General features: G+C 35.9%; 2 protein-coding genes across 3 annotated transcripts in view; one reads left to right on the plus strand and one right to left on the minus strand.

Moving 5' to 3' along the window:
- AP1AR (adaptor related protein complex 1 associated regulatory protein) overlaps positions 1-13,983 on the plus strand; it is a 27,942-nt gene extending 13,959 nt beyond the window's left edge. Inside the window, exons 5-10 of one of the 2 annotated variants that reach the window (XM_072405718.1) lie at positions 1,484-1,580; positions 5,257-5,355; positions 8,227-8,282; positions 9,044-9,114; positions 10,621-10,749; positions 13,200-13,983. In XM_072405718.1, coding sequence (XP_072261819.1) covers positions 1,484-1,580; positions 5,257-5,355; positions 8,227-8,282; positions 9,044-9,114; positions 10,621-10,749; positions 13,200-13,441 — 694 coding nt within the window. In that variant the 3' untranslated portion in view covers positions 13,442-13,983. The remainder of the gene's footprint in view (positions 1-1,483; positions 1,581-5,256; positions 5,356-8,226; positions 8,283-9,043; positions 9,115-10,620; positions 10,750-13,199) is intronic. The other variant, XM_072405719.1, reaches the window with a different exon arrangement.
- A 5,089-nt stretch (positions 13,984-19,072) lies between these two features.
- TIFA (TRAF interacting protein with forkhead associated domain) overlaps positions 19,073-21,871 on the minus strand; it is a 5,507-nt gene continuing 2,708 nt past the window's right edge. The window contains exon 2 of the mRNA XM_072405720.1: positions 19,073-19,876. Coding sequence (XP_072261821.1) covers positions 19,293-19,874 — 582 coding nt within the window. The 5' untranslated portion in view covers positions 19,875-19,876 and the 3' untranslated portion in view covers positions 19,073-19,292. The remainder of the gene's footprint in view (positions 19,877-21,871) is intronic.

The raw sequence follows: 21,871 nt of genomic DNA on the forward strand, positions 1-21,871 counted from the left end.
TTCATGAAAAACAGTGGATCACTTTTGGTACAGAAATCTAGACCTCAGTGTAACGCTTAGGTGGTTAAAACATAAAAAAAAACTTATCAGGACTTGTATTTAGGATAGTAATCGTTCCTATCAATGAACCTGAATTTTAAAAGGTAAAAACATGTAGTTTAAAATGTTTTCCTCCAAACTCAATTTCTTTTTTTTCTGTGCACATTATACCTATCTACTTGTGCTCACCACTTTATTTTGGCACATCTTTTACTCCCCAAGCCCCTGAGATTAAAAATACTATTTCATGCAGGTATATGTTCATTATTATTAAGTATTGATATTTAAGTGTATTAATAAAAACAACTACTGTAAGTACCTGCTACCTACAGCAGAGTTTAGACTGGGAAAAGAAAAGCATCAAGAGAGTTGTGCAGCAATACTTTTGTGCTAAAAGGTAAATCTGTACCTATGAATGCAATTTAGCTGTGTTTGCCTGTTTGCAGGGGATTCCACTTTATATTATCTTAGAAAATGGTATTCATTCAGGACTGTAAGAATTATGTCATTATTTAAACTGATGCCTGTTAAAAGCTGGGCGATTCAGTCTAAGCATATGATAAAAACTGCATAGGAAAATATGAAAACAGTTTATAAAAACAGTCAGTACAACTAAATATACAGTTACATGTAGGTAGCAGATCTTCATTTTTCCTTTAAACCTTAATCGTGCTCTCCTCTTCTTCATCTGGAGACACACTTTTTGCCCCGTTGTTGTTGTGGGCACCCTTAGTGACCAACTGAGGGATAGGAAGAGCAGGAACAACCTTAACTGAAACTAGATGCCTGATATATGATTTACTTACACAAAATCCTGCCCTTTATATATGGTGATACTGTCATGGTATCTCATGAAATTTAGCTTGCTGGAGAGTTAGTTGTTGGTGGCCACTATGCATAAGCAAAAAAACCAATCATGCCTATAACTTAGCTTGATTATTTAAAGTGCCAAATGTAGGAATAACTAAAAAACTTTCTGTATTAAACTAGAAGGAACAACACAATACCCAATACAAAGCTTCCTAGCTATGGAAACTATAGCTCCTAGCATATTTTAAATAAACTGTCTTGCCCACATTTCCCAGCCAGGTTAAGTTCAATTCTTGTTTAATATTTTTATTTAAAATGTGTCTAATAGACTTGGCTGTCCTATAAACTTATGTATGTGGTTGATATTGATGTCTCTCATTTTCTCCCTTTACCTTAAATCATTTTAAAAACCAGAGCCACTGATCCACAGCAGTTTTTAAAGCCATTCTAGACAATTACCGACTAAATTCTGTTTGGCCTTTATAAAACTTTTATTTTGGTAGACTATGTTTGGTTAGCCCAAATAGCAGTGTATTTGTATTCTGTGCACGCAGCCAAATTTGGTTACCAGTTACCAGATGGAATGTCTGGACAAGGCCACAATGATTTAATAATTTCCCTTTCTATTTCACAGACCTTTAAGTGAGGACGAAATATGTGATTTGAAGGAACGACACTATGACTCTATTGCTGAGAGACAGAAATCCGATGATACCAGGTTACAGAATGAGGTAATGGAATATTTGCTTGTGGTATTTCTAATCTTGCAGGTTTCAGTTACTGTAAGGCTTCAGATTTCTAGGATCAATTAGAAATGGTCTATATATCAAGTACTTATAAAATGTGCTTCCTGATACAAACTCATTTCCTGTGTTTTGATTTGGCAGCCATTCTGAATAGAATTGTATTACTTGTGTTCGGATTGTTTCTCCAGAAACACAAGCCTTCATTTCTGTTATACAGGTAAAATTTTTACCTATGTGCCCCTGTTCAATTTTTATTTTTTTTGGAAATCTAGTTTTAAGTACATCTTAGGCTTACCATCCATGATATTCCTGTCTTGTTAGTTCACTTTGGATTGTACACTAAAAAGAAGATGATGAAGGCTGGGACTGCACTTTTAGACTGGAAAACAGGGCTGTAAATGTGATTGTGATTCATTTATGAAATTCTACTTCTCTGGATAGTGCTTACAGGAGGGGCTCTTGAAATATTTGTGCCATATTTTGTCAGTGGTATACTTTGAAGTAAACCTGATGTCCTAAACTTGATGACCTAAAATGGTTCTAAGCTAACCATAGTGGTCCCTGCAGTTGGCTTTGTTAGTATTCAAAATATTCTCCGATGCTGCTTGTATCCTGGGTCCTGGCTGTCCATTTTGTACTCAAAAAAAGATTAGGCATTGCCCATCTTTCATCTTTTGCTCTTTTGAATAAAGAGTGAGTTACTCCTATTTTTTCCACAAAACACTAAAAACGTAAAAGTAGGAATGAGGTATGAGTGCTTGTAGGCATTTGTAAACATTTGGTATGCATATTACCTTTTTGGTTAACTACCAATATCCTTTACTGTATGGTATTTTTGTGTCAACACATTCAAATCTGTTCTGGTAAATAAAAAAAAAGTTTCATTTTATTTTATAATAACCTCTTTGGGAACTCAACACAAAATTGTAGATGGCTTCATATGCAGGGCTTTCAGCTGCAGATAGGAGGTAGAGGTACAAGATTTCTTTGTGGGTTTTGCCTGGGGAAAGAAACCTTTGTTGGTTAGAATTTCATCAATCCCCTCTTCTATGGTTAGGGTCATTTCTGGAAATCATGAATCCCCTATTCATAAGTTTAATTAATGCAATATCGCATTGTAGGTAGATGAATTTTGCAGCTTCTATTGTAAACCATAAAGATGCATCAATGCTGTCATTGCCTTTCTGTTTGGTAGTTTTGTGAAAATTGCAAGAATAACCATCCAAAAGTACAATCTTTTGGTTGGTAAAAGGGTAAATATTTATGTATTTGAACTATTTATTTTATGAATTTATTGAATTATCAATTAAGCATAAACCATATGCAATAACAATATAGCTCTTTGTAAGCACAAAAGGAAAAAAAAGCTTCTGTAATAGGAAAAAACTATTTAAAGTGTACCTATACTCACAAAATTAACTTTGGTTTATGGATAACCTAAGCCAAAGTTATATTCCTCTGAATACTTTTTTCTTTTTTTCAGCTTTCTTTTACAATTAATCATTAAAAACGAGTTCTGGCCACACCCCCAGGTCTTTCTATCGCCTAGGCAGTGAACTGCAATCTGGGAACAGCCATCCTTGGTGGGAGTGCCCTAGTTATGCAGATTATTTTTTCTTTCCTCGTGAGACTCTCATGTCAGAAGTGTGACTGCTCCCTCTGCAGCTACTTCCTGCTTCTTTTCAGCTTGTGAGCTCTCCGTGCAGAGGGCTCCAGCTAGTGAAGGAAGGGGAGTGGGTGGAGAAGAAGGTCAGGAGAGGAAGAAAACGTAAACTTGCCAGTCACAAACTGGCCACCTCTAAACTCTTCAGAAACCATTATATTTTTCTTGGATACAAGCTGACCTAGCCAGTGCCATCAGGGAAGACTGACGTTTTAGTGCAAGTAAGTGAGCGTAAATTAATCATTGAAAGTTTTTGAGTTTAGTTCCTCTTTAATTCTCTCCAAATGTAAAAAGATGGTTCTTAGTTTTTCTCTAAATACACTGGTGGTCTCTAAACCAATCTTTCTCAACGTTTTTAGCATGGAGAAACCCTTAAAATATGTTTCAGGTTTTATAAAAATCCTTGGCTCAAAAATCCAAAATGACCATTGGTGTCAGTGGTAACAAGGAGAGGCACAAATTACTAATTGCTCAAGAAACCCCTAGAAACCTGCCCTGAACTTTCAGGTCCCCAGCCTGTTGCAGACTATAATATGAATGAAGCTCCACTACTTTAAGCTCTATGGCTTCCTTTGTGCAGCTGCACTTGAAACACTACACCTGCATCATCTATCAAAAGCAGAGCAAACAATGTTCCCAGGTTTATGGAGTTATTTTTTTAAATATATTTTTAGGATATCAGAAACATTAGTGCATTAGATGAAAATGAGTTAAAAGTGCTTTACTTAATACAGCTGCCATCATAATCCTACTTTTTTTTTTAAACATTTTTCTTTAACTTTCATATTATTTTAATGAATGGAGGACAAGACAAAATTGCATCATTTGTATAGAGACATAACAGAGGTATTGCAGTAATGGCCCTTACACCAGATAAATGTTCAAAACAATGCTCAGCCAATCATCAGATAATCATTAAAAACTAGTCATTTAAGTAAAAAACAAATAAAAAAAGATGATCCTCCTGATTGTTAGGTGATTAGTGCAATTCGGCCTGGGGATGTGTTTTGATGATTATCACTCATCTTCAAATGTATGTACAGATGTCACCAGACTAAGAAGAATCCAGCACTAAACCATACACGTGCAGCCAGTAGTCATTTAACATATCCATAGTGTGTACATGACCACATATTATCGAGATCTCAGTACAGTGGTATGCCAAGCTCTGTGAACAAGTGTGTCCATGCTGTACATGTATGATATCATTCCTCAGCAATATTTCATTCATAGGGACTCTTATATAGCGTGTGCATGTAGCTTTAGGGTGTAAACAAGGGTTCAGGAGGTGGCTGGTATTTTTAATATTTATCTAAGGTCATTGGAGAAGCTGCCAACTCTTACATTAGCAACAGGGATTAATGGTTTTAATGAATAAAGAAGGGAGCATTTTCATTGGCTGATTTGGTTGCCAGGGGTGGGTAAAAAACAATTATGTTGGATATATTGTTTGTTTCAGTCTTTTATAATTTATTTTTGTGCTTAAGATGAGATTGTGGAAAGAACATGCCACAATCTTTTAATACAGCATTTTTATTTCTTCCAAGGAGCTATATGTTAGTGCACCCACAGCAGAAATTTTAATTGTGTGTCCTACGTGTTGGCATTTTGATTTTAACACACAGGGACAAAAAAAAATCTATTACAGTGTGTGACGGCTGTAATGTGCGTGGTGATTTTGTCTGTCTGCTGTTATTATAAGCTTTAACTCTATATACAGTTCCACTAGATTACTAGTGATATCCACATAGGGTGGGGGTTGCTAATCATGCTCTAGGCACAGCTTTTCCAGCAATATACCATTTTATTGTCTCTTCGTGTGTGTTCATTCATCATGGATGTATTGCTTTATTGTAATAAGTATTGTTTTTGTTTATTCATTTTCTTGCATGTGTTTTTTTTTTTTGTTTTTATTTTTTATTATTATTTTGTTCTTAAGGTGAGAGCAGCTAGACAGGTTCTGATTTTGTTAACCCTTATTGTTCTGTTCATGTGCAGTTAGCGTTACAAGAGGAGAAGTTAAGACTAGAAGAAGAGGCTTTTTACACTGCACAGCGTGAAGCTGCCAGGGCAGCCAAGCAGAAAAAGATATTGGAGGTGAGGGGATGGAAGCCCCATTATTACAGCCAATGCTCATACAAGTGCTGTTTGTCTTTTTATTTTCTTTACTTTTATTTGCAAATTTATTCTCAGAAAAATGCAATTCTTTATATTACAAGTAAGTGAAATGACCGTAGGAGCCAAAGCCTTACATAAGTTAATGTATGTGTGTCCATAACAAAGGTGTGGTATATCATTGAACTTGTTTCTGTGTAATCCATTAGGTTCTTCTTAGTCATCCAAAATCATATTTAAGCTACATACTGTTCATACAGTACATGCTAACCTCTTTTCAAGGTAATATATGTGCAATAGAAAAGCACAGGGATGAAATGGAAAATCTCAATAGCTTTCTCCATTGATCTTGTAAAATATTGATTTGGTTTGCAGTGTGACCAGTGACAGAGTGCAATATACTATGAATAAACTTGTGAGTGTTTATTATTTCTTCAATTTAGGTGTTGACACTGAAGAAAACACATACATTTTCATGTATTTGTTAACTAAAATGGTCTCCCAACTTCATTTGAAATTTGACTAATGTTTTGTTTGTTTTTTTGGTAGCAAGGGAAAGGTGAGTATCTGCTGCTGGAGATTGGGGAATTATAGAAGATTTAACTCCATTACCAGTGCCCAGAGTTTGCAATAATGTGCAAATACCCTGAGTTTCCAGGTTGGGTGCAAATATTTTGAGTTTCCAGGCTGGGTGCCGTACACGTTGTATATTCCCAGTTCTCATATCCCTCAACTGCCATGTCAAGAAGTTGCTCGAGGGTCTTCTGGAAAAAGCTCATGCAACTTTGACACCCCCTTCTACTTTTATGTTCTTTTCTACTGAACTACTTCACTATCTTATTCAGTTATGAAAATTTGTACAGAAAAAAAAAGAGAAAACATTTTAAAAGCACCAAGAATGGGGGTGCGTTGTGTATAGGTTATGCACATTCTGAGTGTTCATCCTTCCAGTATGATCAGATCATCTGTATTGAACTAATAGGTCTGATTGGATATTGAAGGTATGACGCAAACCATGTTTTGCTTCCCTGGGATGCTTTTCTCTGCCCACTGTATGTCTTGTAATTTGTTGTCAATGTTATTTCCATCTCTTAAAAAAAAAAGCTTTAAAAATTATAAAGTATTTTAGATAAGAAGAGTATTTTATCTAAGTGGGCTGCTTACACTTTGATGTATCATTTAATTTGAGGAAATTGGTTACTTAGAAGATCAGAGAGTGCTTCGAAAGACATTTATTTTATTGATTACCTCATGTGCTAGCAGACTCCTTACTTAGTTAATGTGAAGAATTTCCAGTAAAATATTAGCATTTGAAAGGAAATTAAGCTTGTTGGTGAATTGATTAAGGATAACAGTCATGCAGTCTGTAAGAAACGCATCATCAGGAAATTTTCCAGATCCACAAGACATTGTCGGTGTAGGCAGTAATACATTCCCTTGAGATGTATCAGAAATATTCAAGATTCATTCTGTTTAAATTAGTTATTTTCCTTTCAATACCATAATCGAATATCTATTCTATATTCAACAAATTTAAACATAAGATGCTGTTCAGTGCTATTTTATACATCAGGAAACATTAAAAGGTAAATAATAACACCTTTTCTGAGTCCTTACATGCAAAGAGCGTTCATGACCTGGGAAAGCAGGTACAGATACTCTCACATATGTGGTGGGACTTTTTAGGCATTTAAGTTTACAAATATGTAATAATACAATTCAATTTAAATACAAAGTTAAATTATACATAAACAGAGTGGTTGTGACCCCAAGGTATAGTTGGCAGGTATACAGGACTAGACAAGAGCATCCAAGAATATGGTCCATTTAAAGAAATACAGTATATCACAATAATAGTCAGTCATATTAGACAAGGATTACCATCACATCAATAAATATATTTTTGGTACCATCACATCCATAAATATATTTTGTAACTTTTGACGTGTTCTTCAGCACTAGTATTACTCTTCAGGATAGGAAAACAAGGATGTGGTCAACCAAGCTTAAATAGTATGTTCCTAGGACCCTAAATGGCAAAACACGTAGAATAAAGGAGGTCATCCAAGGACCACACATGGGACCCAGCAACTCACACAATCACATAGAGGGATCTGTTCAGGCGAACGCCTAATAAAGACGTAGATGTAATTAGGTGGCCAAACGTGGCTATCATCGTCTCTGTTTAGGTGTATTTTTTTTCTATTACTTAGTATTAAAGATTTACCTTGTTTTTTTTACCTGTTTGTGAATTTAAATGCCCAAAAAGATCCATCACATATGCCACAGTATCCTTAACCTAATATTTGGGATGTAGCATTTGTGATATGGGGTATTGACCTTCACTTCTTGATGTAATACTGAGCTTAGAATAGGTATTATAAACAATGTTTAAATGTACAAAAAGGTATATAAAAAGAAAATTTCCCAATTCTTTTTTTTTTTTAAATACATGCAATATTTTCACTATTTTTCATTGGAATGCTAGATTAATATATCTGGTAATGTAGTCATTGCGTCCTCTTTATGTGTTCCTCCTTCTTACAAGAACATTAATCAATTTTGTACACATTATTACAGCCTTATTCACAGGCATTTCTGAAGTATTGATGACCATGTAGGGGAAAGAAAGATAGTAAATAGCCTGTACATGTGGATGGCTCATTTGTACAAGGATCAATTAATGGTTCAATTTATTCACCATCAATTCTCATGTCAATCATGTCATTTCCCAGGACCACTGTGCAATAGCATGGTAGTAACTGACAAAAAAAGAAGAAAAATCTTTTATTAGTAATTTGGACCCTGCATCCACAGCATTATAGTAAAATTGTCCCTTTTTTTGTTTTTCAGCAACATCGGCAGCAATGGATAAGGCAGAGAGCTCAAACTCTAAGGAATAGTGACAGGTACTTTTAATATTGGAAAAATTTGTACGTTTATTTTGTAAATAGCCCAGTCTAGTACTAGTTTAATAACAGTATACTGCTATTTGCAGTTTCTTATCCGCATGCATTATAAAACATTTGACAGGAGGAAATTTTTATGGTCCAGCAGGATGTTAGGTCCTGGAACTTCTGAGTGTCTGTGATCACTGTGGACCAGCAGTAAACCTACAGTGTCCGGTAATAATAGACCAAGAAGAGAACTGGTGGCACATTATTGCAATAGGTAAAAAGTAGGTAGTGAGTGAAAAATAAAACCATTTGTGTACAAAGATACATGGATAATTATCTCTTTCCAAATTTATATTCGTTTCGCAGACCTTACTCTGCTTCTTCAGGAAATAGCAGATATCCGTTTTTTTTTTTTTTTTTTCTCTGTGCGAGACGGGCTTTATGCTGTTATTTACATCTGGTGCATATGTATATTCAAAAGTGAAACAAGGTTCAGTGTGTTCCAACAGGGGATCTTAGTGAATATTTGGGAAGCAAGTTCTCTAAATAGCCCATTTATTTATACAGGGTGATCATATCCCCTCTTAAATGTCTCTTCTCAAGGGAGAATAGATTCAGTTCAGCTAATCTCTCCTCATAGCTGAGCTATGCTGAGTCATTTTTGTGAACTGGTGCCCAAAACTGAACTTCATATTGATTACTCAAAATTGAATTTCTTGAGCTCATTCATCTGTTTTCAGTCAATTAATGTATTATTTTTCATTTGTTTATAGCTCTGTACCAGAAGATTTTGAATCATATTTGCGCAATGTGAAGTCCCAATATGAAGCTGTCAGAAGTAGCAGTAAGTTGTGTAAAAGCTTTGTTTCGTAAATATTTACAGCCCAAAATTAAAAATAAACTAGAAGTGTACACACTTGCAAACCTTCTTGTCTTGGGCAGCTATTTCTAACTAGGCTCAGATTGTCCTTTAGTTTTTTGTCTGATGGACCAGTCAGTGGCAAAAGGTTTTAAATGTTTATATAGATATGCCTACACTGCTTATTTTATTAGAACAGAATATCTTTTCCGTAAGGCCGTGTTGGAGAGAAACTACTGTTTTATCCTATGCTATACCTATGGATGCAAAAACATTAAACGGGTACTGGCATTGTATGAAGTGACGATGAACTGCTGTAGGACTGAAATGCTTATATTTCTAAGAGATCATCCTGGTGTTTATTTTATTTAGTAACAGCCTATCGGGTAAATAATTAGATATTTGTTCTTGTAAACTGTGCTGAATGGTTGGTTTAGTGCTTTGACTAGCTGACTTAAGCTGCGTACACACGTCAGATTTTTATCGCCCGATAATCGGCCGAATATCGGGCGAAAATCTGCCGTGTGTACAGTCGGTGTCGTCCATCGTCCAAACGACCGTCCTGCCGGATCCACGGATGATGGACGACAACCGATCCTAATAAAAGGGAAGGGGGAGAGCGCGCAGCAGGGTGCCGCTCCGTCGTTCTCCCCCTCCCCTCTGCATAGAGCAAGAACGGTGCTGTATGTACCGTTCCTGCATCGTGTAGTCCTTTGTCGTTGGAAAGGATCGTGAAAGATCCTTTCCAACGACAAAAATTGCACGTGTGTACGCAGCTTTACTAGTGCTGATCATGTGACCAACTTTCATGTCCTTAAGACATTTACCCAGCACCAAATGGAATGTGGAGTAGTATTATCTTCAAGAATGTGAAGTATTTGAGTCTTTCTATTGCTTTTGTGTCTATTCCACTAAACACGTTTGCTGTTTAAGGCAGTCAGTCTAGTTTTTAATTTCCTAATCTACAATAAGAAAATTACAGCTGTTATCAAATTGTTTGTATTTTCCAGTTGACTCCTAGTTTTATGGGTCATGCAGGTTATTTCTGGGTTGTCATTTTAATATGTATGAGTAGGATTCTTTTTAAGGTGTGTCATGAGGGGGAAGGGTTGTATTCTCTCTTTTTTTAGTTAATAAGTGGCTATATACAAATATGCAATATAATTTGTCATAATATGTCATATGTAATGACATATAAGAATTATGTGGTTGTAAGACTATGTTGTAGTTTGATAGATGGCTTCCACTATGTAAAATGTTTGTAAAATGCAAGAACTACCTCGGCCAAGATAAAGGATTCCGCCACTAGCTCCTAATTAGTCTATTACGAAGGCAAAAAAAGAGTAACTTTGTGCAGATATTACAGTGTGTCTATTACAGAGTGTCTCTTCATCTGACTCTTTATTGGAAACGTTACCATAGGTTAATGTGAAGTAACTATTAGTGTATGCTGGATATTAAATGCTTCCAATGTTATTGTTTTCTGAATAGGGTTATCATCAGATGTGAATCTCCTTACTCCTAACACAGAAAGCAGTTGTGATTTAACAACTAGAACAAAGTCAACAAGTGGGAATGATGACAATACATCACTGGACCTTGAATGGGAAGATGAAGAAGGTGAGCTAATATTTTGACAATTCTATTAATATTGAGTTTATAGATTTGCAATCTGTAAGCTAATTTATACAGTTTGTTGTTTGAGTTAAATCCACCATCAGTATTGGATCAATAAAGTTATGTACATATACACTTGTATTTGCTTTAAGATCCTATGAGATTAGTTCCTTGGCTTCTTTTAAGCATCTACTTTGCTGCTTACTTGGTACAGTACTGTAAAAGGTGGGAGAATGTATAAACAGGGGTTGCCTTTAGTGAAAAACAAATGTCATACATGATTAGTAGGTTCCGCTATTTGTGTAGCTACATATACATAGTTCTCCCCAGAGGTTTATTAGCCGGTTGCTCCGCCCGGCTGATTTGAATACCCCGCCCAGCTCCCCGGCAGGTCTCATCCTCGCATGCACAGATCTCAGGCTGCTGTGTGTCATCCGTTCAGAGGATTGCACACAGTTCAGCCTTCATGTGAAGGGGAAACAGGCAGCCCCGCCCCCATCTCATAGCACCAGCTCTGTCTGTGAAATGTATCCATCTCTAGCTCTGCGTCTGAATTCTGCATCCTCACAGCTCTGTGTATAAACCTCCATATCTCCTAAACTGTATGTCACAATGACCTGTAATTTTCAGGGTGTACAGGGGACCCTCATAGATACTAGTTATTATTTTTACCACCTAGCTACAGCTTCCTACCACCCGGCTGAAAAAAATTTCTTGGGAGAACACTGATATATATATAAATTGAAATCTTGACATTTCCTGTAAAAGTCAAACCTTTCTCTTCTGCCTCCAGGCACTCTGTATTGGTAGTAAATCAGATTGATTAAAGTACAATAAGGATGTTTCTGAGGTTTAAAGGGTGACGGGTCAAGAGTTGCATTCAACTTCAAATGCCCATATCTCGGGTTCTCCTAATCCCTAGAATATGCTTTTCAATCAAGACATCTTTGCTAATGTATATATCCTTCATGAGCTAAACTTGAAGTGGCCAGGCTTGCATTAGGTTTACATTAAAGCTGCACTACAGGTAGTACCAAAACCAAGTTAATGTAGTTTTGCATTTAATAATGCAATCCTACATACAAACTGTGTACTTTAAATAAAGCTTGGGCTCCACTTTTCTAAAAATTTGCATTTACAGACACCACCACTATTTCATATTGTCCAAAAAGAAACCGAAGTGTGATACTTATGTCCACTTTTCACAAAGATGCAGCTGTGTCATCAAGAACTAACAAAAATCCCATACTTATGCTGGATTACAATAAAAAGAGGAGGAGTGGACAACCTGGACAAGCTGACTGCCACCTACACTTGTCAGCGAATGACCAGGAGATGGTCAATGGTTGTGTTTTATAACATCTTGGATGTGTCTGCATACAATGCGTTTGTGTTGTGGACCCACATACACCTTGGGTGGAACTCAACCTAAAATAACAAGAGGTGAATTTTTCTTGAGCTAGGAAATTCCCTTGTCAAGGTGCACATTAAGCAGAGAACACAGGTTCCCCCGAGACCCAGTCGCTGCAGCCTATTCAGACAACTGCAGAGCTCGCCAAGCACTCTGTCCACATCATCAACAACACAAAGAGCATCAGCACCAGCATCCTCAGCCAGCCCTGCCTCAGCATCAACCAGCACAGCCACAGAAAGAAGTGTCAGGTCTGCCCTAGCAATAAGGACAGGAAGACAAACACATTGTGCTTCCACTACAAAAAATATTTATGCAAAGAACACACAAAAAGTTTCACTTTTTGCCACACATGCATCTAAACACACAGACATGCATGTTCTTGCACACATTGTTTCTATTGGTTTGATTTGCTTGATTGGTTGTTGTTTGTTTAACCTTGCAAATCTACATTTTGTATTGCTTTTCTTTTTTTGAAAAAAACAAACTTGTTTTTGCCTTTTGTTGAAGTAAATATATATAGTTCAAAATTCACCTGTAATATATAATAATATAATAATATATAATATGTAATATATAATGTATAGATGTTACTATAAATATTATTAATAACATAAAAAGAAATAAATCAAAATATTTAAGAGATGTTTTAATACCCTTCAGTAATAGTCTGGTAACATAACAACCTTTTATTTAATATTTAATTCTCCTAACAAGGTAACCAAGAGGTAAGAAACAAATTGGATGAAAAATAATTGTTTTGAAGGTATTTTTTTGGCTGATTTAAGATACGGGTAGTAACAGTAAGCTAAGTATATAGTAAGGTTAAATGACCAGGTTGACTCCATAAGTAGACAAGGTAGAGAGTAATGGGCAAAAAAAAAAAACCATGGCACACTGCTAATTGCAGCCAATATAGTCAACTACAGCTGCTGTGTTAAAAAATTTCAAGAATAAGGAATATCTGAATTCCTGTTGCCTGTGAATTTGTTCTAACATGCAGGAAGTTATGAATGTATTTTTCTCTTTTGCTCAAATCTAGGAATAAACAGACTAGTTCCAATGCGGGAGCGCTCAAAGACTGAAGAGGACATCCTCCGAGCAGCCTTAAAATATGGTGGCAAGAAGCCTGAAAGCCACAGAGCCTCTGCATCGGATGACTCAAATGGCCTTGAGTGGGAGAATGATTTTGTGAGCGCTGAGATGGATGATAATGGGAACTCTGAGTACGCTGGGTTTGTAAACCCTGTGACTGAACTCTCTGCCGAGCCACAAGACAGATAAAAACTGCTTTGTACCAAGAATTGTTTTTATTACCAAACAAAAGGAAGCTTTCTGCTCGCCCTTCTCGGTGTAATGAATGTACATATTTCTCAAAGCTTTTTTTTTTTTTTAGCAACAAGGAACTACAAGATAACTGAACAAAATAAGTGCAATTCTTCTTTTTTTTCTCTCCTGTGACATGTTTCCTAGGGATAAATTGGGTGGTTGGGGTGGGGGAGGGATAATTAGATATTTCACAGTTGTATCACTAATAAATTATATGCACTATTTGAGAACTTGATATTTTGGCAATTGTTTTGCACTTCTCTTCTTTGGACCAGATTGTTTTTAAATGTTTTACGCTTATAGCATTTGTGGAATGTAAATGTGATAAAAGAAAATGTTAATATATTAAGCCTGGAGTTTAGCAGAACAAAGTTGTTTATTAAGATCATAATATGGTGTGTATGGCCTTCTCTTTGTATATTGCACTGTAGAATATATGGTGAATGTATGTCAAATTTTTAACTATTGTCAATACAAATGGGTTTTCACATTCCAAATGTGCAGTGTAAAGTGCATTGCAATGCATCACATTTTGTATTATATCATGTACAAAATATGTATTGCAGAATAATTTGGATAAAGGTACATTTACTCATGCTAAAGTATATTTTTAGGTTACAAAACACATTCAAGCACATTGTGTAAATACAATCATTTGCTTTACTATATGCTTAATAGCAGGGAAAAAACAACTTCAGCAGATGGCAATGTGTGATCTTTGTTATACATGGAGTCCAGACTTACCAGCTGCATTGGTTAACCTGCATATGGTTTCCTAGATACTTATTGCAAACTGAATGTGTACACAAAGCTAGTTCCTGCTGTTGACTGAGTAAAGTGATTTTTTTTATATTGCAAGGATATTCTCACTTAGCCAATTAAATGTGGTGAAAATTCAACTTGCAAGGAATACCTTAATCATGTGCAAAGAAGTAAAAACAATTTTCTTCCACTTTATTCATAAACTCAGCCAAGCTTCTCATTCAATTAGTAAGTAAAATAAAAAAAAAAAGTGCTTAAGTTAGCAGCCTATATTGCTTTAGTAAAACAACCCCAAAGTATGACGCAAACACCAATATGCAGTACAGACAGAGCAGCTTGTGCTTAAACAACTTTAACGCATTGTAATAGCTTTCATAGTTTGTTGATGTACTACTTTATGATAGTTTTACTTAACTCTCAGTATAACTACTCACTTAAGAAGCACCCCGTTCAGTCCCCAAATTGAATCTGAATTTGTTTGCAATCCTTGAGTTAAAACTGTCCATACACCAGCCAATTAGTGCACAATTTATATTTCCCTTTTACTATATTATTACAGAGGGGAGAGATTCCTGAAAACCAGCATCCAATGGAAGCACTCCTAATATTGTAATATATTCAACACAGATTTCCCTTGGTTGCCATGTTTTAGTGAATCTAGCATCTATTTGATTAAAAACTGTAACTGTGTGGCAGCCTTATGACATGGTGGTAATTTACCATCATCAAATCAATGTCAATTCTCTTTTGATACTACTTTGGACATTCTAATTAAAAGAAAACACACTCTCCTAGGAATGTATGGTATTCTAGTACTAGCATATAATAATAAATATTTGTATAATAAAATGAAGAAATAAGTACAGGAATTTGGCATTTTTGAATTTAGATAGTTTGTTTAAACATCATTTCACTGTTTGACTGTAAATGCCAGAAACTTATGCATTATATTTGGGGTTGGAAATCTAACTAATTTGTTTTGAAGTTTCATTCAGTACTCTAGAAATGTCATTACTGTTCAGAAGTCATTGATTTCTATAAGATATTCTTTTACATTTTTCTGAAAAAAATTGATAAAAACTTTGCAAATATGTGCTACAGTTATTGTTTAAGGTGCTTCTGTGATTTGGCATGTATGACCAAATGTAATGAACATGCAACAGTCTCACTGTAAATAATTCCTCTGCCCAGGGCCGTATAAAAACATTTTCTGGGGTAAGGGCAAACATTTCATGGGTGCCCTGTCCAATCAGAATCCTAAAACTCTTACCTTCCCTAAGCTCAACTCTTTTCCTCCTCCCAAAATCAAGATAGTGATAATGTCCCAAGAGCCATATCAGTATTCATATTTGACTAAAAAACCAGCACAGGTCTCCTAAGTAACTTTTCATACGGCCAAACCTTGCTATGAAAGAGAACTTTTAACATACACTTATCACTCAATCACAACAATAAAAACACCTGCCCTAATATTATGTACAGTAGGTCCTTCTGTGTTGCAAAACAGAAGGAATGCATAAAGAGATAGACTGCATTAGACCCCTGAATGTGTAATGTTGTGGTATCTGGCACCAAGACCTCGGCAGCAGATACTGTTTAGTCACACTTCCTCCCCCAGTCAGCCTTCTTCCTGTAGTGCATACTTCTGCAATGTCCTCAGAATATGCTCCCAAACCAGGCCATCCACATGATCTAAAAGCAAACAAAGTTCATAAGATCAGGCCCACTTTTTTCATTGTTTCCTGATCCAGTTTATTTTTGGTAAACACATTTGCCAGTGTACTCAGGCAAGCATGGGCAGTCTGTTTTATATATGGTTGGATAGCAAGCTGCAATGCACTCCCAACTCCAACATTCCCATTCCATTTTCGGTAGTTTGTGCTACAGTAGCCCTAGGTTCAGACCAGATAGACTTGCTTTTCTGAGCCTTGGCATACCAATTCTCACAGGTTTACATGTCATCCTCCTTTGAATGTTTTTTGGTAGGTACTAAGAGGGTCGTAATTGAAAAGTAGACTACAGATAAATTTACCACAAATTCAAGTTTAAGGTTTGCCCACCTTTGGTAAAATAATAGTCTGGTAACATAACAACCTTTTATTTAATATTTAATTCTTCTATCAAGGTAACCAAGAGGTGCATGGTAAAATATAACACAAAATGTATAAAGTAAAATTTATGTAATAATGCATCTCATTATTTTGATTGATGGCACACTGGATTTCTTCTTAAACCTAAATTCATTCCTAAATTTTTAATTTAGTAATTGGAAAGCAGATACTTCACTCAAATGAGGTAGTATATCATAATATTCAACTCTTATATTAGCTAAAGAAAAAAATAGATTCATTCTTCAAATGAATCTATTATACTCTTGGGGTTACATTTATAAAACGGGATCAAACATTCCCTCATGGGAATCTTCCTGGTTCATGTGTTTTAATGGCAGCAACTGATTCCCAATGTTTGAGGGAGTGTTTTATAAACAGAACCCCTAGACTCGAAGACTGAATAAAATGATCTAAGAATCCCATTTGTGTGTTGTAAATGGTAGGTAGAACAGGTGGTCTTATTAGGATCACCAGACAGCCTTTTGGGTTTAGACGCTTCCCTATTTCTTTTTTAGCATGCAAACTGAACCACAGATTTCTTAATCCCTAATAACCAGATGAGAACTATTGCACAAATAGAAACTTACTTCTCTTTCTTCTCATGAAGAGAGGATTGCAAAAAAAGAAAAATAAAAAAAAAAAAAAAACACTTCCTCTCTACAAACTAATCTACGTGAAAAGAGGCCGTCCAGAAAAAATAAAATTGTATCTATTATCCCAAACCTTGTTAAACCCTGGTATAATTTACAGCATTAATGATGAAGCAATAAATCTCTGCCTGATCCCTAAACTTTAGTGCCACCTTAAGCTGAATAGAACAGATAAGCTGGGATAATAAAAACCCTATACATAAATAAAAAACAATATTCTCTACAATTGTTTAACAATGGCCTAACAATATGAAAACAAAGTAAAAAGTAAAGTAAAAAAAAAAAAATGTATGATTTATTCTTGTACTGCCACTTATCCTGCTGACCTAAAGCTCATTGGATTCCTAGAAAGAATAAAAGTTTTCTATTATTTTATTTGATATTTTTATTATATTTCATTTTTTTTTTACACATTTACAAAAGCGGTGTGTTATATAAACAAATATTTGTAAAAAATGTGCATAAAAAACATACATTGTCAAACTGAAAAAAAAAAAAAAAAAGAGGCAAGCTCGATTGTAATGACTATGGCAATTTTTTGTTGCTTTAAATATTCTTTTTTTATTGTTTCCATCAACAAAAAAAGGGACAGATGAATGAATGTAAACACAGTGCTGTTCTGTTCTATGGAGAGGGGAGGGGGAGAACGAGCGAGTGGCATATCGACTTGCACACAGTCGATCAACCACTGTACATGTCAGATTCTCGCCTGAGACGAGCCTGATCGTATGCATCTGGTGACAATCATCTAACATGTATACAAGCCCAAGGCTTCAGTCACATGTGCATTCCAGTAAACCGAGCCTGCTGACAGTGTCTCTGAAGTGCAAGAACATCAGGCATTATATGGAAACAATGCCCAGTCTTCTCACTAAATGCTTGCAGTGTGTACTCATGCTTGCATTTCTGTCTGGTTTTGTGCACTGCTTTAAACTGAATGGGATCAGGGTCACAACAGAGAACAATGCAGGTATAATCCACAGCAATGTTATAGAGTGAATAAATTCACACAATCTAATCTCTGCTGATAGATAAATGATTTGGCATATGTTTGCATTCACTTTCACACAGCCCAGTCTAGACTTTTAAGTATACAAACATTTACATGTGATTTTATTGCCCTCTTGATTTTGACCTTTGTATATATCCCAGCATACATGCTTATCTATTTTTCTTCAGATATGTAAATTTGTTTTCATCCTCTGTAATTATCAAAAAGTTGCTTATAGACATCATATTATTTTCCCTGCAAGAATCAAAACACTGGATTCTACTAATAGCTCTTTGTTTTCTTACACTCAGCAGATAAAAGCATCATACCAATACTGTTTGCAGCTTACATATAATTATTCAAACATGATTATCTATGGTACATTGTCATAAACGAAGTACACAGGTTGCTTTTGCTGATATATTATTGAAAATCCTAATATTCTGTCTCTTTCACAGTACAGTAAATTTACATCACCTACTTGGAACAAGCATGCTGTAAACCGTAAAAAGAAAGTGGCAGAATTTTTTTAATTAAAATTTGTTCTAGGGCAGAAACAAAAAAAAGGTGTTAAAGTACAACAGCATAAAAGCCTGGGGGCTAGCATTCTGAAAAAGAAGAGTATAGCAAAAGCTGGCTACAAATTTGTCACAAGTGTACTTAAGGATGGCTCACTGATTAGAGCAGTCTTTCTTAACCTATTAAACATGGGGGAACCATTGAAATACCTTTCAGATCTTTAGGGAACCCCTACTATAATTACTAAATCTACAGATCACAGTACATTAGTGTGGTGGTCAGTAGGATGAATGCCTCCTACATTGCTGGTCAGTGGAAAGAATGTCACTATATTACAGATATCCACAAAGATCAATAGTGTCAATTAAACTGACCCAAAAAGTACAAGTTGCTCACTGAACAAGGAACCTCTAGAAACATCTGGAGAAACACTTGGAATCCTGTTTGAGAAACACTGGATAACATATTTGTTAGTAAATGTTAGCCAGATGAACAATCACAACTCAACTTTGTATTGACATTAAGCCATCTAGATCACGACAAGTGCAAGAAATTTCTTTTTTTTGGACAAGGTGATGGTGGGAAGGCCATGTCTCCGCAGCTCCAGGTCTAGGGCTCAGTATATGGCAGTAGTGAAAAAACTAGTAGATTAATAAATATGCCACAACACATGCCTGGAAAAGTCAGTGTAAATATATATTAGATTCATATATATTGAAGTAGTCCTTGTTAGTTTCTTCATTATCCTTATAAAACTGTGATTTATGTCTACTTTACAAGTCATTTTCATCATCTTCCACTGGAGGAGGCGAAGTACAGTTATAGAATTGTGAAGGAGTGTGACCATTCACCACACCAGTTTCTACAATACCGATCATCACAGGACCAGCTACATCCTGAACAAGGGAATAGCGTGACACTTCACAGCAGATGTCATATTTATCCTCAGATTCTCCTTCTTCAATCTCTGCCAAGATCTGGAAGTCCCCAAAACGAACCATGCACTTGGGTGGGAGATCTACTTTATTTAGGTAGCTTAGTTCTAGGCCATCAACATAGAGTTTGGCTCTCTTACTGAGGTTTTTTATTTCAAAAGCCATTTTGGAGCTGTGAAAAGGCTTGAAAAACTGCAAAGAAAACTGCAGTCGGGAGACTTTGTTATTCAGCAATTTGAATTTGCACACATCCCGGCCGAAAAAAGCGACTTCTTCACCTTTTTGTTCCTCCCTCCTGCCCAAATTTAAGGCGCTGAAGATCCTTGGATCATGCTGATGATGAGGATGGTACATTTTCAGGTGAAGGCATGTAAGGGTCTGTTCGGTGTCCACATCGTTGGCCACCACTCCGCCTGCCATTTCTAAAAGAAAAAACAGCATCAATAATGTTCATTGATGGCATGCAAGCAGTTCCATATAAAAGGTTATGAGTGCAATAAAGCAAAGTACAACAAATCAAAGAGAGCCAGGTTAAAAAATATTTATCTTTAGTCAGAATCTTATGTGGTACAAAGTATCAATCTTCTTGTCTATCATTGTGATTCCTAATAACAAACTGTACATAACTAGAGAGTTTATTGATAGACTCACCATAATAACTTAATAAAAACAAGCTTTGAATGATATGATCAACATGTTTCCTATGTACAAAGGGAAGATAACAAGCCCCTAAGAAAGTCACAGATGCATGCTATCACACATGGCGATTTCCCAACTTTCTGGAAAACTACCTTGGAGCTGGATCAACTATTTCTTTGGCTTTGGCATGGAGGAAATGATCAAAGTTCTTTTGTGTGTTCTGCGGTTAACACAGGGAAGGAGTCATGACAGGTACCATTGCAGAGACTGATTTGATTAGATACGTTATCAAGCATTATTCTTGAATGATATAGTTACGCATCTAAAAGAAAACTGGTCAAATTATTTGTCCACAAAGTCATTAGATACTTGTCTTATAGGTGGGTGTATATGAGGATCCTTAGACTACTGCAATCTATATATATAAAATTGTATGTATGTATGTATGTTCCACCATCACTCGAAAACGCACGGAGACATTTCGACCAAACTGAGACTCATGTGAGAGCACCAGTCATCTTTGTACAGCGCTTTGCTATATGTCAGAGCTATATTTGGATGTGTGTATGTGAACACTAGGAAATGCATGGAGAGATTTCAACCAAACTTGCCATGTTCCACCATCACTAGGAAACGCATAGAGACATTTCTACCAAACTTGCTGGACACATTACTCAGACTCATGTGAGTCCACCGCTGATCTTTGTACAGCGCTGTGCTATATGTCATAGCTATATTTGGTGATTACTAGGAAATGCAAGGAGACATTTCAACCAAACAGAGGTATATAAACCCATATTAAAGTGTGACTGTGGGGGAACATTAGAGTTTCAGCAACTCTGTACAGAGACTGATGGGTCTAGCTCAGTGTTCTCTGTACAGCACTATGGTATATGTCAGAGGTTTAATAAATGTATAATAGTGTGTGACTGTGGGGGACATTAGAGTATCAGCTCCTCTGTACAGAGACTGATGGGTCCAGCTCAGTTTTTCCTTTTACAGCACTATGGTATATGTCAGAGCTATATAAATGTATATATATAAAATTGTATGTATGTATGTATGTATGTATGTCCCATCATCACTTGAAAATGCATGGAGATAGTTCAACCAAACTTGCCATACACATGGCTGAGACTCATGTGAGTGCACCGCTGATCATTGTACAGCGCTGTGGTATATATCAGAGGTACATTTGCATGTATGTATTGCTCAGTGACAGTGTGCCTTTTACTTAAATTTTTACATACTTTTTTTGGACTTTTTTACAAACTTCTGGCCTGTAATAATGCCTTTGAGATAACGTAAAGCAATTGGCCGAGTGCAATCAAAGGCAAACAAATGAAACACTGTAGACAAGAAAATCGCTATAGCTTTATTTGATTCCTTTTCATGTATAATATAGGATTGCAATGAACAAATACCTTAGCTAGTTAAACTATAAAAAGATGAAGGTTAGTGCTTCAAATAATCAAATATGAATGTTAAGGTCTAGATGAACAATTCTGTCACTTGTCACTTGCAACACTCCCAGCCACCAGAAATATAGCTGAATAGTGGAGGTCATTCCATTACAACACAAAATACTGCTGAATTGTAAAAAGTAGCAAGGAAACATTGTGCTGGTTAGGTTTAACAAAAAAGTTAAAATAAAGCAACTCTAGATAATAACTCTAATAAACCAAATAGATAACTCTAATAAAGCAAGCTAAAATTTAGTAACTGATACCCGAGCAATGTTATCTTTTAATGTGATTAAAAATGTTCCCAAAGTTTTT

This window comes from Pyxicephalus adspersus, chromosome 3, assembly GCF_032062135.1.
Source record: "Pyxicephalus adspersus chromosome 3, UCB_Pads_2.0, whole genome shotgun sequence".
Lineage (NCBI taxonomy): Eukaryota > Metazoa > Chordata > Amphibia > Anura > Pyxicephalidae > Pyxicephalus > Pyxicephalus adspersus.